Here is a 23,489-nt window from a genome sequence, read left to right as displayed (position 1 = left end):
TGTTTATTTTTCCTTAGGAAATGTATGTATGTCTGTTATACAAACTGTGTCCTTTTGAGTCATTAGTTAACTGTCTTGTTAACTATTTAGACTTAATCTCTTTCTAGAATATCCAAGTTGTTGGTGTGAATATATGTAATTGGGGCACCCTGGAGATTTTTCTCTTTGCTCTGTGTTCTTCCCATGCTGTGCTGGCTGAGAGGTGTAATTTTAGAGTGCATGGTTAGGAACAGGTCTCACTCTTTCAACAGTGGAGATGTGACCACTTCACTATCAGTGTGCTTTGCCTAGGTTAGTGATTGCTTGGGGAGTGGAAGTAAAGTTGACAAGATGTCTGTTGAACATTAACCCCTAATCAGCCCAAGCATTGTAATAATTGAGGTTGTGATGGTGGTTTTCAGGGAGAGAAAGAATTAGATAATGCCCTCTTCTTGGAAATGGTTGTCCAGAGTCATCACCAAATATTACATTTCTCTACAGAGGATGGGAAGGTGGTATGCAGTTATACTTCTCAGGTTGCATCCATTCAAACGTCAGCATCTAGCCCAGTACATGGTCGGATGTGTTCTGGTTTCGCTCGTCCCTCAGTTTAATTTAGAGCACATACTTTATATTGACACACTTTCTGCATATAGCTACACAATCACCAATTGTATATCTATATATCTATATATATACATATATCTATATCTATATATATACACACATACACACACACATACACATAATGTACATATACATATGCATTAATGTATTGAGAATCTCTGTCTACGTTCTGTTTCTTTTGGAGTTGGACACCTGACTTTACATGCCTGCAACAGTTTGTCTGGCTGACTTTTTCTTTCCTCACTGCGTTCATGCAGTTTATGGCCAGGCCTTTAGAAAAGATGTGCCTGATTGTGGAGTGGTCTAAAAAGATCTGTAGTCCATTTCGAGAGGGTGCTACAGCCTTTCTATGGATGGTGTAATTTCTTTATAATGTAAAGTCTATAAATTAACACTTTATTTTTAGAACTTCATATTGTAGAATACAGGTTAAATAACTCAAAGATTGCCAAACCTTTATTTTTCAAAAACAGTGCCTAGAGAACAGAAACGCAGGAAGATTAGTATGTAACGTCATGTACCACATGGAGAATGAACTAGCTTTCTTTCAAGGCTTGTATCCTTTGACCAGTTGGCCTCAAACGAGGCTTCAAGTAGAACATTAAACCACCTACTATAGACTATAGTAGCACAGAAAACAAGGCTCTTGGGCATTTCTGTATCATACATATTGGTCTTTCCACACTGTAAAACAATGTCAATGTCAACACTTTAAAAAACAACATTAAATGAGAGACCTGGTATCGGTTTCAAATGTTAAATGTTAACAGGCAAATGTTAAATACAGTTAGGTTTTTAAAATAATGCAAATAAAAAAAATAAATAATTATTCAACATTGTAAACTGCTAATGAAATGATTCTTTATACACTGAGAACACAGCTTACCCATGAACATGGTACAGTTCCACCTTTCTAGGAGTGAGAGTCATCTATGGACTTTCCAAGCATGGCCACACTCTTAATTTTGTTCAGTCAATGTTAATTGTAATGATAATTTGCCACTTTGGATCATGACCTTAACATACAGTTTTTTTTTTTTTTAAATAAAGCAAGAAATGTCCAAACTCAGCCCTGGAATGCCTCAATACATCACAGTCTTAGTGTTTACCTTGCCTTACTGCTCTGATTCAACTCATTAGCTAATTTACCAAGTACTCCATGAGTGTAAATCACAATAGTAGTGCAGGGAAAGTACTAAATACAGTGCTGCAGACTCTCTGGACCGGATCTTGGACTGTACGCACTTTGGTATAAAACATAGTGGGAACATACAGTGAAACATTTCAGGTGCAAACCAGTCAGATGCGATCGCTGATGCTAGCCTAAAGGAGCTGATGCCTGCCAAGCCTGTCATCTTCATCAAAGCTATCCCAGTAGACCGTCAGGAGACCAAGAATGTATACGGGTGACCTGTGTGCAAGACACACATGTGAGGGCCGATCTTCGAGGGGACTTAATCTGAAACCTAAAGAAAAAACAATTAAGTGGATTCTAGCTGCTGGAAGCCTGCTTCTCAGTGTGTGAACATTACAAGGAACAATTATTAGTGATTACAATTACCCTGGTGCTTGATATTTAACATGCAGACACATGTTTGTTAAAAGAACTGGGCTTTCTCATGGTGATGCACAGCACAGAAATTCACAAGGGGGCAGTCTAATAGCACTAAATAGGCAGCCAGGTATTACAGTGCTACAATACGCAGAACACAAATACACTACAGGTATTTTACTGTCCAGGAATATATCAGAGAACAGTTCCAAGTTGCAGTTTGGCTGGCTGTTTTTTTTTTGTATGTATGTATGTACGTACGTACGCATGTATTGACTTCCCTCTACTGCTCCGTCAGTGAGTAAACACAGTAGGTAACAAAGTCTTTTTACACTGCAGTGTTGACAAACACATACGATTAAAGTAAATTCCTTCCAATACCCTGAACTAAACACTAAAACTACTAAACAATGAAACTTTTTTTTTTATGTTGCCCGAACCATTTATCACCAATTCACTTTCTGTAGCTCTTTACTAAATGTTGTAACAGTACATATATTCATACCACACTGTCATGATACGGTGCACACAGTCACAAGAAGAATACACGGTACACACATTAGGGTAAATGCGGTAATTTCACAAGTGCGCGTGCCATCCAAAAACCTTAAGCTGTAGGATTTGCATGGTATTGCGGAAACTGTAGTGGATTCAGGAGTATCGCTACGGTAATTGAGGTATTGTTTTCTAAAGTTCTTGTTACATTTTATTGCTTAATTAACACAGTACATGTTGTACTACCTCAGCAGAACCATGACGTTTGTGTACTATTACAACCATGATAAATGTTGTCTCTTCCTGAAACCCTAAATTAAGAGACAAAAGGTTTTATGAATCTGAATATTCCATACCGAAAACATGTCTGACCGATCTTATGCAAATGTTTGGGCATCCATGTTCAAACACTGCATTGTCTAAATAACAAATTGAATAAATCCTTGGCAGAAAAACGCATTGTTTTTTGTATTATTATTATTATTATTATTATTATTTTTTGAATATAACATTCAGGCAAAAAAAACATAAACCTTTTGTTTATTTTTTGTACTTTTGTACATTAATGTTTTGTCCTTTTTTTTTTGGCAAGGTTTTAAAATAATTATGCTTGTATATTGTACAGAAGTACTGTTCTCTGTCGAGAATGAGAACTTATTTTCATTTAGAAAATGAAAACCACAATTTGACCATGGGTGCTCAAACTTTTGCATAAGACTGTATACAGTAGACAAAACACTACTGTAAAAAGCTCCAGATGTTAGCAGCAGATGCCGAAGGAGGTCACTGCCAGTGCAGCATAGAGGCTAAAGCCCGACAGCACTGCAATAATGCACGGCGCAGATTGTGCTGTGGTCTGGGCTTGCTAGTTCTACACTCAGCTATGTGATGGAATTTAGGATGTAAGAACCACTGTAGTGACGTTGCACATTTTTAAGAACCCACTGTCTGCCTGCTTGGGCTCTGTGTGGATCCATGTCCATGGAAACACAGCATGTGCAATGTCAAAAAGAGACAGGACAGACAAAACCAAAAGCAAAATGGGGATTTCTGTTTTCCTTAACTCTAACTCTATAGTTTTCAACTTTGATGCAGGTATTGATAGACAGATGGTGGAAGTCCAATTGAGGCAGAATACTTTACATATAGTCCGAGTATTGACTATACAGACTGTTCAACAAAGTATGCCTACTTTTTATGCTTTGAGTGCTTATTCTTAGAAAGTTGTTTTTTTTTGCCTTTCTCAGACACCTGATTCAGATCATCAGATGAGTAACCATGCATCTCTAACAGAATTGATTGCTCTAAGAAAGTGTGCAGGGCAGGGGATCTTCAGTACTGGAGTGCACAACCCCTGTAGTAAATTTACCAACCTTGTATGGATTGTAGGAAGTTCAGAAACTCAGGCATGTAGCTCCTTAGAAGAAGTTCTTAATGAGAGGAGTGACCAGCTTCACCCATAACTTAACATAACGGTCAGGCTGTTTAAAAGTGGAGCTCGACACCTCTGTGGACCTCTGGTACAACATTTCCTGCTCCTAGAGAAGAGAGAAAATATTAACATATTGCAAAAAGAAAGAAAGATATGAAAATCTGGTGTGTGCCAAATAAATGCCCCATATGCACCACACATGGTCATATTAGAATATTATGACCACCCCTGGTTTGGAATGTACCATTATATCAGCTCCACTGACCATATAGGAGCACTTTGTAGTTCTATAATTACAGACTGTAGTCCATCTGTTCCTGGACCCCACAGGACCACCACAGAGGAGCTATTATTTGGGAGGTGGGTTATTCTGAGCTGTGTAGTGACACTGACGTGGTGGTGGTGGAGTGTGTTTTGTGCTGGTCCAAGTGGATCAGAGACAGCAGTGCTGCTGGAGTTTTTAAACACTGTACATGCTTACTGTCCACTCCATTAGACACTTCTAACTAGGTGTAAAGTCAGATGTAAAGTCGGAGACAAAAACCTAATTTGTTGCTGCGGATTGTGTTCCTCATCTCCTTTATCCTTATTTCTGGTTGGTGGACTATTTTACCTAAAACAAATAACACTCACTTACTGATGTGTATGTTTTTTGCCAATACCACCATTGTAGATTAGAAGTGCTCACACTTTCATAGTGTATGTTACTCATGCTTTTGTAATGAGAATCTATTCTTGTCCATCGAGTGAACTAGGGCTTGGATATTGTATTGCACAGTCTACCTTTAGGCTACATTAGCAGCAATTTAGGAATATTCATATTTAATGTCCAGAGATGGGGGTGGAAGAGGGGTGTTGACTCATCACAGAACATGACTTGATGGCCTTCACCATAAGCTTATATAACTACCTGATAAGCACTGACAAAGAGTTAATGAGCCTCTGAACTCATTTATGGTAACTCAGCTTTTATTACCACTCATGAACGGGTTTCCCAGAAGGATCACGTGGCCTTGGCCTAAAAATGTACTAAAGAGTAAACGCTGTAGATACAGCGAGCTTACAACAAAGGGAAAGGCTGTGGTGTGTTTGTGGTATGGACACGCACCATGATATCAGTTAACATTACAGAGATAATGAGGTCTTAAATAACCCTACTAATTATGCTAAAGATTTGCAATCAGTAAATGAATGTTCAGAGCCATTCTTACGTAATTAAGTTACAGATTCTTGAGTCTAACCTGCCGCAGGTTGGCCTGGAGCTCTTCATTCTCAGTCACAATGGCAATTTGGGCCTCTATGTCCCTATGCACAGATCGGTAACCAAAATTGGGAGAGCCAATAAGAGTGAGGCAAGGGCGATCTTGTCCTTTCAGGTAGTACCACAGTCCTGTGAGGATAGAGAAGGTGAACGAACAAACAAACAAAAGTGAATGGCTAGAACGTTCACAGTCACATCAGAAACATGCCTACGAGGAAATGCGTGCACATGCTTGTTCCAATCAGCTCAATTAGCAGTGAGCAACATTTCAAAGAAATATTTAGTCTGTGCTGTGCTGTGTATACTCAAGCCAGGTTACTTGTGGTTTTTGTAAAGAAAGCTTTGTAAGTACCAGGGTCTGAATGAACATTACCCAGCTTAAATAACATTATTTCAAGTTGGCCACATTTCTTTGGCTGCCACAGGATTTGTGAGCTCAATGACATGTGGCCTTTATTCAGCCCTTACAGGAAACCCTGAACATGAAATCTGATATCTTGGCATTTCAGAACAAACAGATCCTTTTGGGTCTTCAGTTTAAAGGCATAAAGGTAGCAGTCAACAATTGACATGGTGGACTTCTGAACACTTCATTCCAAAATACAAGATCACCAACACACCAGGTGTGACCACGATGTCACACTTATAAAAGGAATGTTGTTACTTGCTGCCATGTGTCACACAGAGTAGTTCTGGCCCTAGCTATGCATTCTTTTGAATGGAAGTTGATAATCAGGTACAGTTGACGGGAATACAAGTTCACTCTCTTGGACTTCCTTGTAAGTACACAGTGTCAATTATGATTCCCAAAAGCCTTTGGGGTAACTGAAGTTTAATCAGTCCATGAACTACTTCACTCAATTCTAAAACATTTTAGTTAAAGGAGTTTTGTTACATCATGGCCATATTTTCTTTCTTCTTCCTGCTTCCATCTGTCCATCTCTCTCACTCACAGTCAGTCAGTCGGTCGGTCGGTCACCCTCACTTAGGCCAGCTCATTGTCTCTTGCCTGGGGTAAATAGGTCCCTTGTAGGCTGAGGGCCAGCGTCAGAATGCCAGCTAATGGTCATTGATTCTTTTTCCTACTTGACCGAGGGGACCTCTGCACCCCGTCTATTCCCACTTCTGCTCCTCTGTTTACTAGAAATGACGGCACTGACAGGGCTTTATCTAATAAGCGGGACTTCTCAACGGGAGCGTGAAATTGAATTCCACTGATGCTGCCCATATTTACTGAACTTCAGCTCTCTTTGCTCTATTCTAGTCTCTCCCCTCCCTCCCTGGCTAGCCTGCTTACTTGCTCCCTCCTTCCATCGCATCTCCAGGTCAGGGAACAGAGTGTGCAAATGTGTTTGTGTGGCTGTTTTGTTCACACAAAATGAAAAACTAATTTCATCAAAGTAGCACAATCTATTTCTTCATAAAATATCTATGTATTATGACAAATAATTGCATACACAGCTGTAGCTGAATGTGAGATCAAGTTATTGCTGTTGTTTTTGGCTCTCCTGGAGTTCTCAATTTCCCTCAATTGACATCCCAGAACAGAAAAGGCTGAAATGCCTTAAACATCAGCAAATGCCAAAGAATTTGGTCTGCTCATTCCACTAGTTTACAGAGAAAACATCACAAGTGTCTGGCAGCCTCAGCGGTTTAAAGTAGAGCGGGAAGAATCAAAGGCCATCCCACCAGACATAAGATGCTGGGAAACCTATTCATTTCCTGACAATGAATTTTCCAGGTACCTTGAAGTGTTCCTTACAGGGTTATTGAGAACTCTGAATGCAGTGTGTAAGTGGATGTTGTAAAACACAGGACACTATAGGCATCTAAACCACTCACCCTTGGCATGGAAAGTCCAGTCAGGCCGATGATACTCATGTAGGTGGACACGACCTTGTTGACCAAGCTCACATACCTTTAAATAGAAATATAACAACAATAACAACAATAAGAATAGCAACAGTACTATATTTTATGCCCAGTCTGTCTTTATGATGTCAAAACAATCAAGAGTCTTGCTTACCTGTCTGTAGAACTGGTGTGCGAGGTGAATGTACGCTTCAGGAATAGCCCCTGCCACCCCTTTGGCCCCAAAGAAACCGTTGACCTCTGGTGAGGCCATGAGGATGCGGTAATCTGCTGCAGCTCCCAGCACCAGTTTCATGTAGGTTTGCGTCAGGTTGAAATAACCTGAGGTCAGGTAGACTGTGGAATCTCCACCCGCCTCCCACAGCAGTCGCTGTGTTACATCCTCATCCAGGCGGATGCCCAAAGGTTTCATCTGGACAAGGGGGAAGACCCAGGTGTCACTGCGCTCCTCTCCAGATTCCAGTTCCAAGTCTGAATCTTGTGAATGTTCCAAATCCAGCATGTTCTGCTGGGCCCTAGTCATGTTCATCACCTCCATGATCTGCCGTCGGGCTGAGGTTGAGAACTCTATGCGATCACCTGAGAATCAGACCTCAGAGTAAGAAGCTGAACTTCAGGGAACACTCCCTGCTTGTCAGATGTGTTTGAATAATCTTAAGGGGGCCATATTCTACTTTTTTACGCTTGTAACATTTAGTGGTCACAACTGATTTCCATCACTTTTTGAATTTATTAAATCATATGAAATCCCTCAGGACCTTTTTGTTACCTGCCGTTTAAGGCTGACCTGCAAATAAGCTTTGTTCTGATTGGCTGGCCTGTACCTTGTTTAAAATGCAGTCCATGACAAAACTCTTTATAACTTCTGTGTGAATGGGTTGCACCAACCTGCTTTAGGCTGAAAACTTCAGGTCATAAAGACATCCAAGTCCTTGGGATTTCTTAAGCATAAGATGCTTCAGGCATGCAGTTTGCACAATGCTAGCTGATGTAGACAACCTACCATTGTTCTCTACATCAGCCTAGTAGCTTCAGGGCAAAAGTAAAGCTGCTAACTCTGAACACCATACCTGTCCTGACTTATTAAATACATGTTGGCATGTATAAACAAGTATTTTCTTTATTCATTTTTCACCAAACAGGCTTTTCAGGGTTGCCACTAGTACTGCTATAGCTTATCACACTCATAACGCTTTGCATTCTTTAAACCTAGCAGTCATTCAGGGAAGAAAGCCTAGCCTTATTCACAATGGACAACTGATACATGTATGAAACAGCACTGCCTTGAAGCACTTTGTTCAGAGGAGATGTGTTCCATGCCTCTCCGAGAGGCCGCTGCACATACAAGGATCTCGCAAATGCATGATCCAAACCTCAGAGACACGGGTCAATAACTGCTGACCGTCTGGAAAGGCGCTCTGTCAAAGCCTGGCGCCTCTGCTAGACATAATGTGCCACGGTGAGTCATAGAAAGAGATGCAATCTGTAAATAATGAATTAGTTTCAGGACAAAAGTGCTGTGTGTTTGTAATGTATGGCCAAAACCTGCTGATCTGGGGCCAGTTTGCTTGCGCACTCCACAATAAGGATGTGTTAAGGATTGACTAGGAGAGGCTAATCCAAAGACTGTTTGCCGACGTTAGAAAGGAGGCAAAGCCACAAATATGTGTGGAGCAAACAAGCCATGCTTTGATGGCAAAGACAGGGGCTTTCCCCACAGGCAGTGCACCAGAAACCCCAAGCCTCTGAAGCCTCTGAGGACCAAACACATCCAGTTAAGAGGGCCGTCGAGTTCAGCCACTCTTACCGACAAGCGGGAGGATCCGATTACTGGTGCTACACGGGCAGCAGAGTGCAGACTCAGCAGATAGGCTTCTCGATGGGTCATCCAGTTCCAGTTTAGTGGAATTGCATGCTCTGCCTTAATCACTCCTCAGTGTGATTTGTTTAATGCAAAGGTGTGAGGGGTAAGAGAGAGCAAAAATAACTAGGGATGCACCGGTATGGAAAATAACAGCAACCCCTGACAAATGTTCACATTGTAATCCATATATGATGTGTTAGACAAGTTGAAACTATGAAGATGGATCAGCTCTGCAGAAGCTCCACAAAACTCCACTTTCACTTTGAAAGAACCCACAAGTCAATCTAAAGAAGAATGTTTCTAATAGAGCTGTGCGAATGTAAAAAATAAATTTTACATCAAATGCAGGTACTTCAGACTTGCACACAATATTACAATCATGGCTCTTTACTGAAACCAAAAGTGGTTCTTATATGGAGTTTCTCAAAGATACATTTGAAGCACCTTTATTTTTATAAGTGCACTTAAGATTGAGACAACAAACTTGGGTATGAAACGATGTGTGACTGTCAAGATGCCCTTACTAAGAAAAAATGCAAAAAGCGCATAACTTCTAGTTCACTGTGAACTAAAGAAATGGATGGTGCAAGTTGCACAATATATCAGACATGAATTCTCTACTGATTATACTTAGCACCATATTTTGCTTGCAAGAAGCACAAATGAGTCATTAGGTCCATAAAGCCATGCCCATAACCCAAGCACCAGCACTGAGAAGCGTGGTTGTTGTGGTGCAAAGATCACCAAAACCTGCCTGTGAAGTACCACACCATGTGGGAGACTGGGCTTTGATTCCTGGTCTTGGTCACCATGCTGTGCTACACAAACAAGAGTCCTTGGGCAACACTACATTGGCCCACCTCTATAACACGAGGAAACTTGCTTTGGATAAGAGCATCAGCTAAATGCCAAGAGCAAGCAAAACAGGGTGCCGACTTATTCAATAGACTCCAGCAGAGCCTAGCTAAGATGCGTCTCTCTATCCACTGCACCCTGCCTCGATCCCTCCCTTTCGCAGATCATTTACCACCAGCAAGGTGACATCATCACTCTATTTCTAGGATCTGTGACAAACTGTAGTCCCGTTCTGGAGTGGTTATGTCATAGTCCGGCGCTGGCTTCTCAGTGGTGGTGCTAGGGTTACGGATATGCCTTTACGGAGTGGACGTAATCACTCATTCACTCGTCTGTGCTCCTCTGCAATCCCAGAGAGCAGTCTAAATGTAAGACACACCAGCCATAGATCAACCAGGGCACTGCTACCCCAACCATTAACACTATCAGGATCTCTGGAGCCTTACAGAGGCTGGGCTGGCACAGGGTATGCAGCAACAGTGGAAGTTTAAAAAAGTGCAAGCGGTACAATAAAAAACCTGTGCGTTAGTGTGAGGAGAAGGGAGCGTGTTATGACGTGTTACCAGTCATACAGCACAGTCTTTAGCTCCTGCCAACTGCCTGAGAACCTTCTGTAGATATTTTGAACCATTATATACAGATAACTCCTAAACATACTTTAAGGCTTACGTTTGGCAGAAATGAAATGTACACAATTTTTGCACCCACCCCAAATACAACCAAAGTGTTACTCATTTAGTAAGTAATAAGTACAAGGCAAATACATGCTGTAAAATCATCACAGCATCATACAACTGTACGTTTTTAAATAATCTCAAGCAGACTTGCTTATGTGTTGGGCTAACTGTCTCTACTGTCCAGAGGAGGCTTTCTACAAGACTTTGGAGCACTGCTGTGAAGACAAAGAACAGAAAGTTGGATGATCATCACCTCACCTCATTGTTAAGTATTGGATCAAGCACTATTAATTCCAGAGAACTCTTCACTCTTCAGAAGAGAACTCACAGCTTCACAGTGCTTCACAGCTTAATGCTAGAGGGGCTTTATGCTCTTCTAGACCATGCCTGGCATTAGACATGGTGCCAACAGGTTTATGTTTATCTGCTGCAGAATCTCCTATTTTGTTTGCAACACTTCTCTACAGGGACTAGACAAACTGTGTGCATTTGCACTTGCACATCTGTGTCAGCAATGGGTGCAACTTAAATTAGCTGAATGCATTCATTAGAAGGGGTGTCTGCAAACATTTAGACATATAGTATAGGTTTGTCAATCAGTGGTCCAGCGGTCTTCTGTCAGTCAGGCCAAGTCTTTTTTTTTTTTTTTTTTTTTTAGTTATGTAGCTGACCTGGCAATTTACCTTTATAAGACCCATTACAGCACCTGGGAAATTATCAGAAAGGCTAATGCGTTAACAGAAGCTCAGACTACAGTTCAGACTATAGCCTGTAAAGTAAAACACTTCTGTAGTGATTTTGGTCGTACAGTTGAATGTTTCGAGTTTTACTTTGTGAAAAAAAACACCAAAGGAGTGCATTTTGAACATGAATAATGTGAGACGTGGTAGCAGTCTGCTCTGCCTGACTGCTTCTACGCAAAAGCATTTCAGCATGAAAACATGTTTGTTTTTACAGGCAAGCTTTCAGTTTTAGTGAAAGGAAAAGTTGTGTGTACAGGATTCAGAAACAAAGGACCTGTTGGTTGTTTGCTAAAAGGAGTCATTTATGAACATGCGCATCCCGCCCCGAACGTACATACAAGCTGCGAGCGTGCCTGACGCAAAGCCTGAAACTTCCCACCAAAAGTAACTCCACTGTTACCAGTGGACACCGCAACTTGCCTTTGTAGGGGTGAACCATTCCCTCCTTCATGTGGACACGGTCATCAGGCTCAAGCTGCAGTGACACATCACCCACAGCTCGCACAAACTCAGCAAAGAAATCTGCCACCTCTTTGCAATCCTCCAAGAGCACATAACGATCCTGCCGGTTTGTGAAGTACGAATCACTCAGATTCGCTCTGCAAGACAAGATCATATGAATGATTCAAGCAAGCTAAACAACGTTGCATCCTAGAGTTTACGTTGGTTTTGCTTTTCTAATGGTGTTAGTGTGATAGGTATGGTATGGTAATACAGTTTAATATATTTTACCCAACATTAGTATTCAAGCATTGCTTCTGTTCTGTAATTAATACTATATTCATCACACACAAGAAACATTTAGAGGCCATATACTGATTTGTTTTGTGAATTGTACATGCTACAACCCTAAAACTGTAATTATTTGCATTTGATGGCAGATGTGTGTTTTTCCTTTCCGTCCATACCCACTGATGATCAGACTATCATCAAAGAGATAAACTTTGATATGCTGCACGCCAATGGTCTCGTTGAAGCGTTCAGGCACTAAAAGGCGCAGCAAACCACGCAGATCTGGAGTGTGATACAGACATACTCTCATCTGCTCCGGGAAACGCTGCAGCAAAGGCAAAAGCATTGTACGAGAATTGTTCTTTCCTGCAAAAGACACAAAAGCACATTTACACGCACACACTGACAGGATCAACGAATAAAGCATTATGTGGAGTGTGGGCAGCAAGTCAAATACTGCAGACTGCTACATGTCTATAATTAATGTGAGAAAAGCAACAAAAAACCTCAACAAGAAATTACATTTACTCAACTAATCACTGAAGTAATAGACTCCCAACATTTCACAACAAACTCCCAACATTTCATGATGTACTCCCGATATTTCAAAACACTTATGCCATTAGGTGAAAAGCAAAATTTAAATGACAGGCGGATGACAAATGATTCCTTAAGCCCCCCCCCCCACCCCCCTTACCACAAGAAAGGCCCTTTCTACAGCAGAAAAGTTACACCCTGTAGTAAGCTATGCAAAATTACTCAATTACACCCATACTTCACTGTTTGGCTGTACAAATCAGAATTCCACAGAAAGGAAGTAGGACATTCAATGGGTTTTCCCCTCTGGTTCTATACTCATTAGCCCCAGTTCTCAGGAATTTAATCATAGTGATCATGTTTTAACATGCTGTCAAATCAGTTATGGGCCATTGTGTTTTTATGTGCTACTTGCAGGAGCAAAGTGAGAACGGAAGAGAGCCAACAAGGTAGGAAAAGAGCAGCATACTAGACCTCTAGATCCTCTGGTGTAGTCTAGTAGTATAGACACTTTTAAATTAGCAGCAGCATCTTCCTGAGACCGCTCAAGTGCCTCTTCTATACAATTTACCTGTAAGCATATAAATAAGCATAAGAGACCAATTTCTCACCAGTTCTTCTTAGTTAGTTTTATTTTACAAAATGCCAGTATTTTTATGCAAACATAATTCTCCTACAACTGGATTCATTGGCATCGAGCACGCATAACTCATGACTCATAACAGTCATGGTTCAATCACCATTCAAAGAATCCTATTGCTAATTCCACCAAACAACAGATACACCAAGAAAACATACAAGCTCTTGCTCCAGTGGTCCTGTGCCGAGATACAAGGATGCCATCACCACTCGTCTCTTGGCTGTCTTGATACGTGCCTGGAAGAACACACAGGAATAATACACTGAACACTGAAATGTTCACTACAGATGAAAGCTTCACTACAACAGAATGATTCATGCTACTGGGATTTACAACTGATCAGTACTGTTTGAAATCTTCGAAAGGTTCTACATGGTCTTTTACTGCTTCATTAAGCCAGTTTTCATTAATTGAGACATTTTGATACATTTCACCACGGGCACAGTTCTGACTCTGGAGAGCTACTACCCACCAGAGTTTAACTGCAGCTCTAATCTAACACAGCTGTTCCAGGTAAAGCAGGCCTTAAGGAGGCTCTGAACATTAGAGCCAGAGTGCTGGATCTGACTTACGTTCACATTACAAGCCTCATTAATCAATTTTGATTTTTCAGATCGTATTTGGCTATCTTGATGGTTCACATTCAGAAATGTCAGTGACCTGTTTCTGTCTGTAATGCGAACAAATCTCTCCCCAAAACGACATGCATGCACACACTGATACATTCATGCCTCCAGCACCACCACCAACAACAAAAAAACCCTCTCTTCTTCCATTGTTGTTTTGCCATGCTGCCAGTGCTGGCTGTTTGTCAAAGATGAAGACACAAAGATGCATTAAACCCAATCTGACTGTTCACATTCATGCTGCATGCCCACAAATCGATACATTAGATATGTAACCAATCCAGGACCATATATAAAAGTGACTCAAATCTAAAAAGTGACTCAGGCCTAATGAATGAGATCTGTGTCACATTAAAGCAACACTATATAGCATTTTCACAAACAAAACAGCATCGTTGTCATTGCTACTCTGGGCTCAGCATGCTGCTCACCGCACCATGTAACTTTGGTGAAGCGGGCAGGACAATGTTCACGAGAACTGCTTAACGCTGCATAATAATAATAATAATAATAATAATAATAATAAAAAATGAGGAATGATCAATTTTGTTATTTTAAAATACACATGCTTTTTCACTTTCAGTGACTGTTCTGTATCTCTCTTGAGGGGAGTCTTTTCGTAATGCCTCAAAGCATTACGCTCCCTGACTGTAGGGAGAGCCCAGAAGCAATATTAGGGATGCACTAATTTAAAGTATTAGCAGAGGTTTATTAAATTCTTTGCATCATACAGATATTTCGATTTGTCTGTTATTTCAAACGGATATTTGATGACATTTCTTGCACTCTAGAAGAGCAGAATGGTTAGATGACAAAGGACTACTGCTCTAAAATATCTGCATTATGTTGTTCAAAACGCACATGTAATTGGCATTAGCACCAATGAATATGTATGTATGTGGAATTATGTGTGTATGTGTATTAGTGCCAGCCTAAATGTGAAAATAAAAGCAGTGTATTTTTTTCACACCTAAATGTTTCTGCTACAGGTTATCTTTTATAAGCACACTTAATTCTGAAATGCGGTTTTAAAATAAAAAAAGGCAAAAGCAAGATACCATTCATAACATGGCAAGGACACAACACTGCTGTTACTGCAGTAAGAGGGTTTTGTGATAGAGAAGGATGAAGAACAATAAAAATGCGTCACTCAAACGCAGAGTGGGGCAACCTTAAAGCTTTCAAAGATCTGTAAAAGTTTCAAGAGCAATCAATCAATTCTCTTTCAACTAAGTGCAGTATATGCGCAGTGAAGTAACAGTCCACTCCGCAGAATAGAACCGCACACAACACAGGGTCTGTAAATACAGTATTCTAGTGAAGAAATTCAATCACCTCCAAACTAGTGACAGGCTGGTGGACAAACCAAGCCAAGAAGGCCTAGGTTTTAGAATACATGTCTTTTTTTTATGAAAATAAAGACCAAGGGAATGACTAGCCATGTGGTCACTAACAAGTAGTTACTCCTTCAATTACTGTGAGGTCTGATCACTGACAAGTTACTAACTAAAGAACACAGCCAGCAGGGCTAAATCTCAAGACATCGCAGAAAGCATTTTGTTTTTCCAATTAGAATACCCATCCAATTATATAGCATTGCTGTAAGGATTTGATTGCACTCAGCGACAAACCCGTTAATGAGATAAATATGTTGGATAATCGCCACCCAAACTCATCCCAAAAGTATTGGATGGAGTACAATCATTTCAGAGAACACAGTTCCACTGCTCCGCAGCCCAATGCTTTAGGGTCCACACCTGGTATTAGGCATGGAGGCAGCAGGTTCATGTTTATCTGCTCCAGAGAGTCCTATACTCTGAGAGTAGACAAACGCTATGTCCGCAATAGATGCGACTTAAAGTAGCTGATTTCATTTACTTAAAGGTGCGTCCACAAACAATTTATTAAGGTCATATTTAGACAGGTGTTTCTGCACAGTTGAACAGTGCACCACTACTCCAGCGTCTGCTAAAGCGTCATAAAGGTCTCTTGCAGTAAAACATGGGTTGCCTTCTACCAAATAGGCAGCTAGGCAGCTGCTTAGAGAAGTGGCTGCTGATTACTGGAACCAAGTTTGAAATTAGCAACTTTACTGAAGATCACTGAAAACAAGCTAATTAAGGTCTGGGATACTGGCAAAAATTTGAGGGCTAAAATCTCACACTGCAGGGCTAATCCACACTCACATTGCAGTAACCGAATCTGCGGTGATCTGCTTTTGACTGACATTTGAATTTCCAGAATAGTCTAAAGTGCTTTCATTCTTCCACACTCCTCTAACATCAGGAAATAAGTCATTTTAAATTCCTTATAGACCTGCACACACATTCATAGGCAAATTCTGACCAACTCGTAACACAACTCTCTCACACACAGATTAGGAAACGATAGCTTGACATTTGGCTTCCCTTTCTGATAGCTAAATATAGTCACAATGCAAATCCTCTGTAGTATCAGTATCAAACACATGATATAGAGGGTGCAGATTGTAGTTTGTAGACCTGCATGTATGTATATGCCAAAGCACACACCTTCATTGCCTGATAGAACTCATCAGGGGAGCGAAGGATGTGGATGCGGCCCCCGTGCACCTTGAAGGCCGGTACATGGTCAGCGATCCAGTGGAAGCGAGAGTGGAGCCCTGCAGCTCCAGTAGAGCCTGGAGGCCTGGAGGAAGCAAGTGTGGTGTCTGTCTCTGCCAGGAGAGGAGCCAAGAGGAGCAGGGAGGACCTATAGGGTGAACAGATTGGGAAGGAAAAATAAATAATAGGCATCAATACAAAAGTTCAAGTATTAATGTTGTATTAGTCAAACATTAGTATGCAAGATGCTGAGCGAATTTTCTTCTGAGACCTTCAGTCAGAGATGTGTGTTTTTGTTTTAGATTATACAATTACTATACACTTATACTGGGGTTTGAGTGGAGGTTTAAATGAATAAATCCCAATAGATCAGCATTCATAAGGATTTGAAAATTGCAACACAGTGATCCCAATACTAGAACTTTACTTTCAATACCAAGGGTCACAATGTTTGACACCAAACCATCCTGTCTGAACACCAAAAGGCTGCTGAATTGAATTTTTCAGTACATCCTAATCAAAAGAGCATACAGTTTGGTTTAACTGCAGTTAAAAATCTTACTTGGCTGTGAAATACAGTTACAGGACAAAGCTTTAATTGAGGAGATGTACAAGCATGTGGAAATTCTTCATGCTTGTACATCTCATTTTAACAAATCCATTTCCTGGTGTGAAGTTCTTTAGAAAAGCAAAACTGGCAAAATATAAAATGCTGTATGTATTTAAATAAAGAATTGAAGGTTAAAGTATTGAATTGTTTGCCAAACTGCAGTACTGATAGTCTCATGTAGCTCCAACAGTGACTTGCAGCATTAAAAACAGTTTTTAAATGAAGAATTTTAAAAGAAAGAAAGAAACTTAAGAAAAGAAATTTAAAGGAAAATAAATTTAAAGGAAGAACAATGAATTCAATGCAGGAAGAAAAGTTAACAGATATGATCCGGTTTTTCTCAGTCAAACGAAATAACTTTAGCGGAACTGCCTCTTATGCCATACGGGAAGCAGACCACTTTAAAGAAATGCTGCTATGTAAAATATGTTGAAATCTAGCTTATGTTTACACTTAAAGGTGAATGCTGTTATTTCTAAAAGTGTGCCAGAAAGAATGAGCCTCCATGAGATCACTGCTGGGTAATGTATTTCATCAGCTTCCTCTGAAGTGATCTAAAGGTTTCATTTCCATTTCACTTCTTCCTGATGACGGCAAAGTTCAGCAGGGGAAAAAAGACAGACTTGTCTTTGGTTTGCTTAGACATCACAATTTTAAAAGATATTACCACAAGCTGGTTGGAGGTTGAATGTGAGTAGTCACACAACTGCAATAAGTCAAATAATCTGCGGTTTAGGTCACGTTGGAAGAAAGATTTTAAGTAAGTTTGTGCAACAACAAACGTTACTGGCTTACAACAACGGAGACGCCTGTTTTCGCCTCTTCCAGTAAAGAGTTCTCAACACCAGACTCTGAGATACAGGTCAGAATGACTTCACCCTCTACTGAAAAGGGTGACACAGTAGAATAGTTTTCTTAATAGAAAACCAAGCACCTAAATGGCAGATGCATCTGGGTGAATGACAGCGGTTAGAAAGAATGTCAGTGAGGTCACAAAATAAAGACATTACGATATCAAAAAAAACCCTCAAAAACCCAACATCTAGATTCAACGAGGAAGTGCTTCCACCATAACTTTCCAAAGCAATGTGCTCACTGAGTTTCTGTCAACAGACTGCTACCATTTCTTTGCTAAATACTTTGCAGGCTAAACAAGTAGTCGATTTGTTTGGCTTTCTTCCGACACTTGATAATTTCTTTATGTCCGTTACCAAACTTAAGCAGCACAGCACAGCTACTTAAACACAGTATATGAGCCTGTGCCAAAAACGACAGTACTCAGATGACAGGAAGGGAATAACATGACCTACGAGAGACAGCATGAAGTCTAACTCTACAACCCTTCTCAGATCCACTGCCAAACACCAAGGTCATCCTGAGTTTACTCCAACCCAATCCCAGACATGTTTTTCTCCACTGCACCCACACGGACCACAAATACAGTTAAGATTTCACGTTCTTATTCCAAAAAACAAAAGGAGGGAGCTATGTCTACCATGCAGAGAAACCATGACAGGCTGTAGCCACCCAAAGAACAAATATGACGGTGAATGCGCAAGAGTCAATGGTTCATTCTACCTCTGATCGGCTCAATATCACTAGTTCAATGTAGAAAATCACACACACACACACACACACACACACACATATATATATATAAGTTTGCCGTAACAAAATGAAATTTGAGAGCAGAGCCTCTTAGAGTAAACCGGCATTTGAAGTGTATTTTTAATCCAAAGACAATGAGTCAATGATAAAGCACCAAACTGGACTTATGAACTGTGTGGTAGCTTTAAGCATCATAAATGCTTTGGATGTCTGGTTTCTTTTACCACCGCTCACAACAATTCTGAAATTTTACATTTTTAAAAAGAGAAAATGTAATTTTAAATTAAATTTATGTAGCAATATGAAGCAATTTTCTAGATTTATTCTACTCAAACACAATTGGTTAAACTGGTGGAATCGCCCTTTAAGATAGGCCTCTAAAAAGGTTATGCTCAAACTACTCCAAAAATGCAAGGCTACAAGAAATACACAGCCAACAATTTTTCTTCCTTCTGATATCCAATGTTACATTTTTTGCTGAAAGCATTTGGATACCGATACTGGAATCAAATCTTAATGAGATCTTGATGGGATCTTGATGAGCCTTTACCATGCAATGTTAAACTGTATTTACAGTTGAAACCAAAAGTTTACATGCACTATACAAAAAGACACATACGCATTTTTTTTTTCTCAATGTCAATTTAGAATAAACTTTTGTTGTTTTAGGTCAATTAGGATTACCAAAATTATTTCTATTTGCTAAATGCCAGAATAATGAGAGAGGGAATTTATTAAGGCAATTTTCTATTACTTTCTTCAAAGTCAAAAGTTTAAATACATTTCATTAGTATAGGGTACCACTGCCTTGAGTCAAATGTTTTGGATATCCTCCACAAGCTTCTCACAATAGTTTTCTGTCTATTCCTGCTAACAGAACTGGTGTAACTGAGCCATGTTTGTAGGCCACCATGCTTGCACATGCCTTTTCAGCTTTGCCCCTAAATTTTATAATAGGATTGAGATCAGGGCTTTGTGATGGACACTGCAAAATACTGACTTTGTTCTCCTTACGCATATATGTAACCAGTTTGGCAGTGTGCTTCACATTGCATACAGTTTCTCCAAAAATGAAGGTCTTTGGTTCCTGTGTGCATTTGCAAACATTAATCTGGCTATTTTATGTTTCTTTTGGAATTACCGGCTTCATCCTGGCAGAGTGGCCTTTCAGCCCATGTCGATACAGTACTCGTTTCACTGTGGATAATGACACTCTATACCAGCTTCAGCCAGCATCTTCACAAGCTCTTTTGCTTTTGTTCTTGAGTTCATTTGGAAACATTTTCGACCAAAGCACCAGAATCTGCTTCCTGAGTGGTATGATGGACGGACATTCCCATCTTGGTTGCACAGATGAACAAGGCACCTTCAGGTATCTGGAAATTGCACCCAGGGATGAGCCAGACTTGTGCAAGTCCACAGTTCTCTTCCTGATATCTTGGCTGATTTCATTCAACTTTACCATGATGTTACACAAAGAAGCAGTGTGTTTCAGGTGTGCCTTAAAATACATCCACAGGTGTGTGCCAAAGACATGACATCATCATGTGGGCTGTCCCAAACTGTTTAAAGGCATGTTAAGTATATTTAATTGTTTGACTGAAGAAAGTAATACAAATTGCAATTAAAAATTCTCTCTATCATTATTCTGGCATTTAGCAAATAGAAATAATTTTGGTAATCCTAACTGACCTAACTGAAAAGTTTATTCTAAATTCATGTCAGAGATTGAGAAAAAAAAACATGTCTTTTTATATAGTGTATGTAAACTTCTGGTTTCAACTGTATCTAAACATAATCTTATGAAGATTGACAACCTTAATCAAGTAGCTATAACTAATTCTACACAGTGGAGAAAGAGTAACACCTCACTTTAGGCTCTATAAAACTGAGATTTGGATTTTTCACAGCAGAATGGCAATGGGTGAAGAATTCTCGACTAAATTTATAAAAATTCTACACTAAAAATTTAGATATTTACAAACGACACTCCAGATGAGGGTTTTTGCTTAACACTGTCCACATCTGGAATTAAATAGAAAAACAAGGCAAAGTATGCCATAATCAAAACCTTTACACACTTGTAATTTAGGAAAAATGGTTGTTACCAATCACCTTCATTGATCTAATGACATGCCTGCATCTTACTGCTCAGCAGGATTACTTTAGAAGGCCATAGATAACATTGCAGAACACAGCTTCCACTCACACCCCAAGGCTACATTAGCATGCTTTTACAAACTGTTCTTCAAATGGACAACTGACCATGAACCAACAGCATATCCAACAGGAAGAACTGTTAAAAAGGCACCAGTTAGAAAAATTGCAGGCATATTTTGTACATCAATAAATAATAGACTTGAATGGAAACCAGTGCTAAAACAGCATTTCAGGCATTGTAAAAAGTTTAATATCTCTAATAAACCACAGTTATTCCATGAAATGACTGAATATGTTGCTTGGCACCTGAGACAATGCTTTACAATAGTTTAATGTAAATACATGGTGGTAAGGTTAAACAGTTCTAAAACAAATGTATCAGATCTAAGACTAGAGTATTGGATTTACCACTATTTTAAAAATGATCAGCGTTACATAAATCTTAGAAGGCAAGTAGTTTCACTGGTTTTGAACAGCAAATAAAAAGACTATATTTGTGCTGTAGAGATTATGACCTCCTCATCACCACATCACCAAAAAAAGAGTAGTTTCTCTATTAGACACTATTTCACCTCTGAACAAACTGAACTACTTTGTTTACATCCAAAAGATTAAATTAAGCAGTTTTTTTAAAAATAGTGAATTCCCATTTAGGCAGCAAACCTCAAAGAAAATCTCAAAGTGTTGAGATGTTCCAGCTGTAAGTGAAGATAAACAGACAATCTAACATTAATGTTACTGTCTCTTAAACTAGAGTCACATTAGTTAAACTAACAGTCTAACCCTGGATCACTTGATCACCACATGAAGTGTATCTGCTGATCATTAGCTAAACTCTGCTGTTATCTTTTACAGTTTAGGCAGGGTGAGATTCAGGTCGAGCAGGGATGAGGGGAAGGTAGTGTCTTTCTATTAAACTGGGCTTAGGTTCAGAACATGAACCTCCTTCAGAAGGTGTCTCACTGCCAAGTGTCAGCCCTGTAGGGTAACCTATGATGCTAGCCGCGCACTTTAAAACACCGACATACATTTATATGAATACCAACTATAAGCCAGTAGTTCAGCAGAGTGTGTGTAAGTCTGCAGCCCTTCAGAGAAGTAATGACAGCTCAGCTCAGCTCAGCTCAGCTCAGCTCAGCTCAGCGTCGACATGCTCCCCACTGCACTGCCGGACAAACAACGCGCTTTAACAAGCTCCTAAATCTAATACTGCACCGAGCGAAATCACAGTTTACCCTCTCCTCCTGTCGTGCGTCCTGAAGAACCTGTCCGAAATTCTGCTGAAAGCCCCAAAGAGAGCCGGAGTGTACACAGAGTACACAAGTCTCCTCCAGGTCATGGGGGCCGCCATTTTTTCATAGCCTCCTTGAATACAGGAAACTTTATGTGAAGGAGAGAGAGAACAGGACAGTCTTAAAGCAGCCGCTTCCTGCGGACAGATCTGCTTAACTTCAATATAAATTTCGTGTGTTGGATAAAAATATGCTTTCATGTAATTTAACACACATATGCAAATAACATAATTTATTTTTATCTATAATTAAGTTAAGCAGGTCAGGCCCTTCTAGGACCAGTGCCTCGTTTCCAGAAGGGCCCTGAAATATACAAAAAAGTAAGACAGTTAAACAATATAATCAAACATACAACACAATATTTTCTGTAAATCCTAATGCAGTGTTATTCTTCCTCTCGTATATACATAAAAAATTAAAAATATGATGGTGACCTGTGCAAATGTTTGGACAACCTTGGTGTTAAAAAGGCTTAGGTCTTTTTTTTGACAATGTACCAGACTTTGATTAGCAAATCAGGCCTTCAAACCCGATTCACTCATCAAACATGGCTCCTTTACAACAGTCTAAAGATCTGAAAATGAAAGTAATCGATGCCCAAAAGGCTCTAATAACATAATGTTATTAAGAAATTGCAGTTCAGGGAAACATGAGACCTGGAAGACCAAGAAAACCCTCATAGAGAACTGTTTGTATGCTGGTAAGAGAGGTAAACCAATCCCCCATGACTGCCAAAAGACTGCATGAAGGTTTAGCCGAGTAAAAAAATATGGTGGATGGTTTCACTGTTCAGTGCTGCTTGCACAAACACAATTCATTGAAGAGTCAGTTGAAGAAAACCTTACCTGCAACCGCATCACAAAACACAATGTTTGAAATATGCCATAGAGAAACTCTAGATAAGCCAGATGAGTTTTTAAACAAGCATGCTGTGGACTGATGAAATGAATGAATAATGTATGAAGATCAAAAGAAACTGCATTTCCTGAAAAGAACACCTTGCCAACTGTGAACATGGGGTTGGATGTACCATGCTTTGGGGTTGTGTTGCTGACAGTGGCATTGGTACAAGTAGAGGGAAAAAAGGATTCCACAGGTTTCCACCAGGTTCTGAATGCAAACGTCAAACCATTGGTTAAAAGGTTGAAGTTGGAAAAAAGTGGATGTGGCTGTCCTTCACAGTTCCCTAACCTAAACACCATAGAACATTTGTGGCTACACCTTTAGCAAGCTGTGCATGCAAGATGATCCACGTCTGTCTCAGAACTACTGGCTTCTGCTGAAAGAAAAAAAAGTGGGGAAAAAATTATAACAAGACTTAACTGGCCACAGTTCATTTCTGCTA

At 40.0% G+C, this 23,489-nt stretch overlaps 1 protein-coding gene across 2 annotated transcripts; it reads right to left on the bottom strand.

Moving 5' to 3' along the window:
• Nucleotides 1-1,040: 1,040 nt before the first annotated feature.
• On the bottom strand, nt 1,041-22,214 carry pgs1 (phosphatidylglycerophosphate synthase 1). 2 transcript variants are annotated; one of them, XM_072667994.1, is made up of 11 exons: nt 22,088-22,214; nt 16,424-16,622; nt 13,425-13,502; nt 13,101-13,197; nt 12,266-12,455; nt 11,778-11,956; nt 7,373-7,797; nt 7,189-7,264; nt 5,327-5,475; nt 4,027-4,191; nt 1,041-2,072 (listed from the first exon to the last, which is right to left on the bottom strand). In XM_072667994.1, exons 1-10 carry the CDS (start codon nt 22,201-22,203, stop codon nt 4,072-4,074), a joined length of 1,629 nt encoding a protein of 542 aa, XP_072524095.1. In that variant the 5' UTR covers nt 22,204-22,214; the 3' UTR covers nt 1,041-2,072; nt 4,027-4,071. The 2 variants fall into 2 exon arrangements, with proteins under 2 accessions (XP_072524095.1, XP_072524096.1); XM_072667995.1 differs by having other exon boundaries at nt 4,027-4,185.
• Nucleotides 22,215-23,489: the final 1,275 nt, after the last annotated feature.

The sequence above is a fragment of the Salminus brasiliensis genome, chromosome 22, assembly GCF_030463535.1.
Source record: "Salminus brasiliensis chromosome 22, fSalBra1.hap2, whole genome shotgun sequence".
Taxonomy (NCBI): domain Eukaryota; kingdom Metazoa; phylum Chordata; class Actinopteri; order Characiformes; family Bryconidae; genus Salminus; species Salminus brasiliensis.
This window is presented reverse-complemented; position numbering and strand designations above follow the sequence as displayed.